We start from the raw sequence: 9,135 nt of genomic DNA on the forward strand, positions 1-9,135 counted from the left end.
AGTAAGACAGCCATTCTGTACTCTAGATTTATACGCTGGCAACCTTTGATGGGTCTCTCCCTTGATTGACCCGTCAGTTATGGGGCGCAGAAGAGGAAGGGGCCGCTCTTTTCGGTGACCATGGGATCAGCCGCGTGCAGCAGAAGAGAGGAAATACAAGGATGGGAAGAGATCAGATGGGTGCAGTTGGCTAGGCTAGATTGAATAAACGCCTAAAACAATTATGATGACCCACTCAGATTGGAAGCGATTTGGTGATTATTTTCTGCTGAGGTGGAGGCTGCATGTTGAGAGAATGCTGATGTGGCATCATGTTGATGTGGATAGTGTGCATGTAGAGAGAATTGCTCCTAGTGGGGATCAACTTCTTAAGAATGTAAGATACATACGGATCTGAATGTGGCAGACCCGTTGACTAAACTTCTCTCACAAGCAAAACATGATCACACCTTGGTACTCTTTGGGTGTTAATCACATGGCGATGTGAACTAGATTATTGACTCTAGTAAACTCTTTGGGTGTTGGTCACATGGCGATGTGAACTATAGGTGTTAATCACATGGCGATGTGAACTAGATTATTGACTCTAGTGCAAGTGGGAGACTGAGGAAATATGCCCTAGAGGCAATAATAAAGTTGTTATTTTATATTTTCTTATTCATGGTAAATGTTTATTATTCATGCTAGAATTGTATTGATCGGAAACCTAAATACATGTGTGAATATATAAACAAACACCGTGTCCCTAGTGAGCCTCTACTTGACTAGCTCGTTGATCAAAGATGGTTAAGGTTTCCTGACCATGGATATGAGTTGTCATTTGATAATGGGATCACATCATTAGGAGAATGATGTAATGGACAAGACCCATCCGTTAGCTTAACATTATGATCGTTGAGTTTTATTGCTATTGCTTTCTTCATGTCAAATACATAATCTTTCGACTATGAGATTATGCAACTCCTGTATACCAGAGGAATGCCTTGTGTGCTATCAAACGTCACAACGTAACTGGGTGATTATAAAGATGCTCTACAGGTATCTCCAAAGGTGTTTGTTGAGTTGGCATAGATTGAGATTAAGATTTGTCACTCTGAGTATCGGAGAGGTATCTCTGAGCCCTCTCGGTAATACACATTATAAACTTGCAAGCAAGCGACTAAGGAGTTAGTCACGAGGTGATGTATTACGGAACGAGTAAAGAGACTTGCCGGTAACGAGATTGAACTAGGTATGAAGATACCGACGATCGAATCTCGGACAAGTAACATACCGATAGACAAAGGGAATAACGTATGTTGTCATAACGATTTGACCAATAAAGATCTTCGTAGAATATGTAGGAGCCAATATGGGCATCCAGGTTATGCTATTGGTTATTGACCGGAGAGGTGTCTCGGTCATGTCTACATAGTTCTCGAACCCGTAGGGTCTGCACGCTTAACGTTTGATGACGATATTGTATTATATGAGTTATGTGTTTTGGTGACCGAATGTTATTCGGAGTCCCGGGTGAGATCACGAACATGACGAGGAGTCTCGAAATGATCGAGAGGTAAAGATTGATATATAGGACGATGGTATTCGGACACCAGAAGTGTTTCGGAGAAAACCAGATAGTCATCGAAGTACCAGAGGGGGTACCGGTCACCACCGGGAGTGTATTGGGCCTATTGGGCCACAAGAGGGGAGCACCCCAACCCACAAGGGGCTGGCGCGCCCCCCATGGCAGCCGGCCAAGTGGGGAGGAAAGGGGGAGGATTCGGCCTCCCCTTCCTTCTCTCTTCCCCCCTTTCCTTTCTTCTCCGACAATTAAGGAAAGGGGGGCGCCACTTCGGGAGGACCCCAAGTAGGATTCGGCCTACTTGGGGAGCCCTCCTGGCTGCTCCCTCCCCTCTCCCACCTATATATATGTGTGTGTGGGGGGGTGGGGGTGGGGGGGGGCTAGCACACACCAGACAATGGCCTAGCTGTGTGCCACCCCCCTCCCGTTTACACCTTCGGTCATATTTTCGTAGTGCTTAGGCGAAGCCCTGCGAGGATCACTTCACCATCACCGTCACCACGTCGTCGTGCTGATGGAACTCATCTACTACCTCGACGTCTTGCTGGATCAAGAAGGCGAGGGACGTCACCGAGCTGAACGTGTGCAGAACGCGGAGGTGTCGTGCGTTCGGTACGTGATCGGTTGAAGCGCGAAGAAGTTCGACTACATCAACTGCGTTGAGAAACGCTTCCGCTTACGGTCTACGACGGTACGTAGACACACTCTCCCTCTCATTGCTATACATCTTCATGGATAGATCATTGCGTGTGCGTAGAATTTTTTTGTTTTCCATGCAACGTTACCCAACAAACTTTTTACAAATTTTTTGTATGCCTGCAAAATTTCAGCTCGAAATAAAATTCATCGTGGAAAATAAAATCGATGTTCCAGAACTGCTAGCAAATACTCCACATCCGTGTTTTGCACCCTTATTACAGAAAAAGAATGCTTTGCAATTACACATGTTTAAGAGGGCATGGATGCAATATCGCCAATAAAAATGAAGACTAATCGCGGGTCCGCCGGAGGCAGCAGCAGAGATAAGCTTTGTTGCTTCGCCGTCGTCCCTGTCTCTGGCTTCGGCAATTGAATAGAGGTGGCGGTTGCACTAGTCTCCAAATAAGCAGGAGTCAACTCACCGTTCATCGAACGTTCAGAGTTTTCTTTGAAGGGGAACAGCCCTCGGAGCTCCCCAGGCCGCATTCATGGGTTCGCCGCTGGGGGAAGAGGAGGAGGAACGGATCCTGCTAGCGCGCGCGACGCCGCCGGAGGTACTCCCGCCTTCTCATCCCCACCTCCATGAAATTTCGAATGGTTCTGCTTGTCTGTTCCATCAAGATTCAAGAATCCCGAGTAGGGTTTGGAGTTTGGACTCTTCTCTAACCCCCTTTAGTTTCTTGTTTTGGTTGCGTATTCTTATCGATTGGATTGCTTTAATTGGATGCAATCGCTAGAAAAAAGGAGAGGAAACATACTTCGATTTGCAGCTCGAGTGGATTGACGTGCACTTCTTTGATTGATTTAATGCAAAATCGTAGCAAGAAATAAAAACGAAGGGGAAATTCTGTAGAGGACTAGTGGCGGCTGACAAATGAGGCCCACATGAGGACTCCTACCCCTTTAGGATTGCGGTATACCCCCTTTTTAATCGAATTTATGATACAATATCTCGTAATTTGATGTATTATATGGATTATATTGGAGGATAGGAGCATGCAATTCTTTTGAGGGCTGCAGAATCATGGACTTGTAGAAATGACTTAAAATCGAAATTGAATGAATTGTTTTTCCTAAAATTAATATTTGCTTTTCGGTGTGAACTTCGCTGATGTTGTCTTGCTTGTGAGGTTGGTTCGTTAATTTCACTGGTACGTTCTTTGATTGTTTGGTTGAAAGCGATGGAATGGAATGGGATAAACGTCTTTGACTAGAAGGTTGAGATTGTGAACGTTTTATTATGGATTACTGTCTTTTCAATGAACTTATCCGTGGAAAGAAACCTCAAATATTGATCAATGGGCTATTCCAGATTGCCACGTCATAAAAGTAGAACACTGTAAAGGTTGGAGTTATATGCATCTAGGGTGAAAAATGGATATCGGATTACTGTTTTATCCAAAATGATTGTCAAATTTGGATGCTATACTGTGTTATCCATAAAAAAACACTGTAAAGTGTCAATCAGATGTACACTATCTGTCTGTCCAGTTGTCATATCTGAACTAACGGATCCATTTCCAATCCATTGAAACATGTCATGACTCCAAAACTACCTTGTAATTTGTGTTCTTGGAAAATATATTCTTTTAGTACTCCAAAACAACCAGGAAAAGCCCTGTGAAATGTTCAACTCTAGACTGACCATTCATTTTGGAAAATAATGTACTCCATAACATTTATGAAGTTGAAAATTTGCTCCATGGCTGGAATTTTCCAGATGGATAACTCTTTAGTCTGAGCATCTCAGAGTTTTTTTCCCACTTCGTGCATATGTTTTCTCAAGGATATATATGCCTTGTGCATACATACAGGCTCCTAAAATATCAAGCATGTTGGGAGCTCTTTTTTGCATGTTTGAATCTACATTTATTCTGAACTCACAATGTTTTCCTCTTTTCTTTTTGAGCAACACAAAAGCTTTGCGCATCAATGCACTGATAGATGGAACCTTAAGAGCTACGCTCCTCCAGTACTGATTCTTGGGGTCTAGTCACTCTGTCAGGAACTGACTATGAACTAACTGAACTTAATTAGCGCTAAATATTCAGGGATTCAGAGAGATTTTTGCTCAATTTGCTAGGGTTTATACCATCAAAGGGAGAGTAGCACACTGTAGCACGCTACTGGCGGATAGATTACAACCCAATTACAGTAACATACCAAAATGAAAGGGAAATGGGGGACTTAAGTAATTACAGTAACATACCATTACACTGAGGGAGCACGTGAAATGCAAACAGAAAAAGGAAGAGTTGTTGCTGGAAGTTGAACAGTGACGCACGACAGTCTGAGAGGCGTCTGATTCCAGATTGCATCAGCGAACCAGTATCTTGACATCAGGGCCGTCCGATGAGAGATGAGTGTCAGCCACGTCCTCAGGAACCCAGCAACAGTGTAAGTGTCGATAATCTTCAGATAATTCAGACAAGATCATGACACACTCCCGCTCAGATACACAACCTTGCCTCCCGGGGCCGAGTAGCACGAGCCGATGAACGTGTCTCCAACGGCAGGAGGGCACATAGTCGATCAGATCCATGAGAGCACCTTGTTCCTCCAGGGTCAGAAGAAGGGATAGTCCAGCAAAGAGGTGTTCCATGGAAACTAGGGGTACCTTCTTGTAGAGTCCGAGCACCATAAGCTAGCAAAGTGCATAGCCATCAGCACCGATTTGACCAGAACCAGTCATCATGCCCCCTTTCCAGTATGGTAGGCGGCCAGCAATCCGATCCACCAGCTGCCTAGAAGGCTCGCTGGGTAAGTTGCGAACTGTCGCTGGGGGTCCTTAGGTACTTCACCAGGAAGGTGGTAATGGTATCCCATTAGCCTTCTTGCTCTGTTTAAGACTTTGTTTTGAACCTGGATTTTTAATAAGATGGCTGTGTGCATCAAGAGATGCAGAGGCCGGGGGTATTGCTCCTTCTCGAAAAAAAATAGCCTTCTTGCTTATTTTCATGCTGTCCTTCTGAGGCTAATCTGGGAAGAAATCTGTCCGTATGAAAATAAAGACAAATTTTCTTCTTATTCTGTGTGCGCTAGTTCTACTTCTAGTACAATTACTAATCAGTAATTTGATAAGGATCAATAAATAAAGCACATGATGATATTTTGTTGATAAGTAAATGTGTCTGAACAATGTATGATGATCATATGGACACCTGCCAAGGGCATCATCGCATATTGATTCTGAGAAAGATCAGGCATCATCTGCTGTACTAGTTTTAGGAAGCCTGCTTTACATAGTTGATCACTATGAGAATGCTGGATCACATTTTCTGCAATTAATTGTAGTGATCTATCTTGGATTTATTTTTTCTGTGGGGTCAACTAGGAGTATTAATTTTAAATATTCAGTGAGGCAGATGCTTTAAAAAATACAACTGTTCACATTTATCACGCTGGCACAGGCTCACAACCTCTGCCAATGTATGTGTTCTTTCGTTTCATGCAACAGTTTTTTCATGCTTCCATTTTCTGCTGACTTGGATGGAGCTATGAAAAGCTTCCACTTGTCAAATAATCTGTAGATCAACCATTAACAAGTTTATTTTATTCACAGAACTTTGATGAATACACAGGCGATGGCTCAGTTGATTTCAGAGGTCACCCTATTTTAAAGCACAATACAGGAAACTGGAGAGCATGCTCATTGATTCTTGGTAATAATTCATCAAGAAATCTCCATTAAGGAACAATGTAACCCTCATGTTTGTTAGGGACAAAATCATTAAGATCCTGTGAGACCATCTTTAAGAAAATATTTTCTCAGTTGACTTGCAAAATTTTAATCTTGCAATTCATTGAATTGGAAATATTTTCATTAAAGTTTATGTAAGCATTTGCCAGCTTAAGAGACTATCTTTGATGATTTTTTTTTCGATAGTTGAGTCTATGTTTCACGATAATCTTTTATCCCTAAACACAAGAAAGAAAAGCCTTTGTACTTGTATGATTGTATGTAATGTTAAATTCACATGACATTTGTTTATTTATTACATGGCAGGGACTGAAGTGTGCGAACGCTTAGCCTACTATGGGATTTCCAAAAGTTTGGTCACTTATCTTTCAACTAGACTGCATGAAGGCAATGTGTCTGCAGCTAGAAACTTCACAACCTGGCAAGGAACTTGTTATCTCACACCACTTATTGGAGCAACCTTAGCAGATTCTTACTGGGGAAAGTATCGGACTATTGCTGTTTTCTCAACTATTTACTTTCTTGTAAGTTTCGACTAACCACATCCAAATGTACCTCAAAATTTCTTACTGGGGGACAAGCTCTCTTTTTCTCATTAGTTCAGTTGAATGGGCTTTGTAATAGTGTTAAGTACTTTGCACATGTTAACTTATTTGGTGCCAAATAATCATGTCATGGTGTTATTTTCGTTGGTATTTCTTAATGGATGACATAGACAGGTTGAATTTGGACATGTAGAGCTTATCTTTTTCTCGAACACCCATATATAGCTTATTTTATCGAACATGCATATATAGCTTATTTCATAACAAAGATTATGGACACTGCATAATAATGAGTTCAGATATATTTTTTAACATGATACATAACTAGCATGTTTCACATATGTTTGCAAACTTACTTGTCTTAGTTGTGCATCTGATGTCCCAGTACGTGCTTATTTCTGCTGATATATTGTGCTAATGACTCAATGTGCATTTTGATTGAAGGGGATGTCAGCATTGACGCTTTCAGCATCGGTTCCTTATCTCCAGCCCCCTCAATGTATTGGGTCTTTTTGTCCAAAACCAGCCTTACACCAGTATTTGATATACTTTGTTGGATTATACATGATTGCTTTAGGGGCTGGAGGTATTAAGCCATGTGTTTCGTCCTTCGGTGCAGACCAATTTGATGATACCGATCCAATTGAGCGAACAAAGAAAGGCGCTTTCTTCAATTGGTTCTATTTCTCCATAAATATCGGTTCATTGATCTCTGGCACTGTTCTTATTTGGGTACAAGAAAAATATGGATATGGTATTGGATTTGCAATCCCTACCTTTTTCATTGCCCTGGCTATTGGAAGCTTTTTTCTAGGCTCAGAGGTATACAGATTTCAGATACCTGGAGGAAGCCCTCTTACAAGAGCATGCCAGGTAGTTGTTGCAGCCATTTACAAGCGAAATGTGGACTTGCCAGTTGATAGTTCTCTTCTCTATGAGTGTCATGGTAAGAGATCAGCTATCGAGGGGAGCCGCAAACTGGAGCACAGCAGTGAATTCAGGTACTTTTCTTGGTTATCATCAGGAATCATTTGCTGTATAAGATGCTTTTACCTTGCCAAATTAATTAGTTGCAAAACCGTTCACATGCTGTTCCATGTTGGTATTAATTAATTAATTTGGTGGAGTTCAGATTGCTGTTCTGGAAGAAATAAAAACATATTTTTAAAGTTCAAGAACTAAAAGAAAATAGTTTACAATTTAACAAAGCTGACACGGATTTGCAAAGTATGCTACTCTTTTGGTCTGACATTCGCATGCTTGCAAAGCTTGTGTCTTCAGGCTTCCTGGACACAGCAATCCCTTTTCAGAACTGTAACAGGTAAACCTTGCACAAGATGTAAGTAGCATAAGATTTGCATACCCACTGACCCGATGCATATTTTTTCTCTACAGTTTCCTTGACAAATCAGCAGTCATTTTGCGGAGTGAATGTGGCGATATTCATAATCCTTGGAGGCTTTGCACTGTTACACAGATTGAAGAGCTCAAAATATTAATGAGGATGTTTCCAATCTGGGCAACGGGCATCGTGTTCTTCACTGTCTGCGCTCAGAATTCATCAATGTTCATAGAGCAAGGGATGGCACTCAACAACCAAGTTGGATCTTTCAAGATCCCACCAGCCACCCTGTCGTCCTTGGACGTAATCAGCATCGTCGTTTGGGTCCCTATCTATGAGAGATTCATCGTGCCGATAGCCAGGAGATTGACTGGTAAGGAGAGGGGCTTCTCGGAGCTCCAGCGCATGGGGATCGGTCTTTTTGTGTCCACCATCGCAGTGGCAGTCGCAGCATTGGTCGAGATCAAGCGCCTGGAGAGCGCAAGATCCGAGGGCCTGGTCCATCAGAAGGTGCCTGTTTCCATGAGCATTCTCTGGCAGGCGCCTCAGTACCTGCTGATCGGGGTCGGTGAGGTGTTCACGTCCATCGGGCAGGCTGAGTTCTTCTACAACCAGTCTCCGGATTCCATGAGAAGCCTGTGCTCGGCTTTCGCCCTTGTCACCGTGTCGCTTGGAAGCTATCTTAGCTCGTTCATACTGACCCTGGTGTCGTATCTTACGACGCGTGGGGAGCAGATGGGGTGGATTCCTGACAACCTGAATGAAGGCCACCTTGACCGCTTCTTCTGGCTCATTGCTGGCCTCAGCTCCCTGAATTTTCTCGCTTTTGTTTATTTTGCACAGCAGTACAAGTGCAAGAAAGCTTCTGTACTTTGATGTTTCCGCCTTTGCCTTGTATTGTACAGAAAGTTGTGTGGATATTTCTCTCATGAACAAGCTAACAATGTACAGGCTACAATGTACAGTCTTCTGTAATGTACAGTCTTGTATCCTTTGATAGTTGTATACATTTGTTTACTTGGAGAGTGGGAATAGTGTGCCTTTTCCCCTTGTTAATGAAGCTTATAACCATGTAGCTTTAACCAACACGCCTGCTGTGTCAATCATTTCAGTTTCTGGCCTCAGATGTCAGGGATCTGCGTGCTTTCCAGCGGCAGAATAACTATCTGGAAAGTGATTGCAAACATGCTATGGTGGGTAGCACTACAGTGCACCCAGGTGTCTTGAGTTTTTTTTTTTAAGTTAGAAGTGTGCTCCGAGGAGCACATGCTCCCTTATATTTTAC

General features: G+C 42.6%; 1 protein-coding gene across 2 annotated transcripts; it reads left to right on the forward strand.

The window, feature by feature from the left end:
- Positions 1-2,549: 2,549 nt before the first annotated feature.
- LOC109758638 (protein NRT1/ PTR FAMILY 8.3) lies at positions 2,550-8,879 on the forward strand. Of its 2 annotated transcripts, XM_020317498.4 has the most exons (6): positions 2,550-2,817; positions 5,826-5,925; positions 6,270-6,487; positions 6,953-7,007; positions 7,128-7,509; positions 7,904-8,879. In XM_020317498.4, exons 1-6 carry the CDS (start codon positions 2,752-2,754, stop codon positions 8,724-8,726), a joined length of 1,644 nt encoding a protein of 547 aa, XP_020173087.1. In that variant the 5' UTR covers positions 2,550-2,751; the 3' UTR covers positions 8,727-8,879. The 2 variants fall into 2 exon arrangements, with proteins under 2 accessions (XP_020173087.1, XP_020173086.1); XM_020317497.4 differs by having other exon boundaries at positions 6,953-7,509.
- Positions 8,880-9,135: the final 256 nt, after the last annotated feature.

The sequence above is a fragment of the Aegilops tauschii genome, chromosome 4 (genome assembly GCF_002575655.3).
Source record: "Aegilops tauschii subsp. strangulata cultivar AL8/78 chromosome 4, Aet v6.0, whole genome shotgun sequence".
NCBI classification, from domain to species: domain Eukaryota; kingdom Viridiplantae; phylum Streptophyta; class Magnoliopsida; order Poales; family Poaceae; genus Aegilops; species Aegilops tauschii.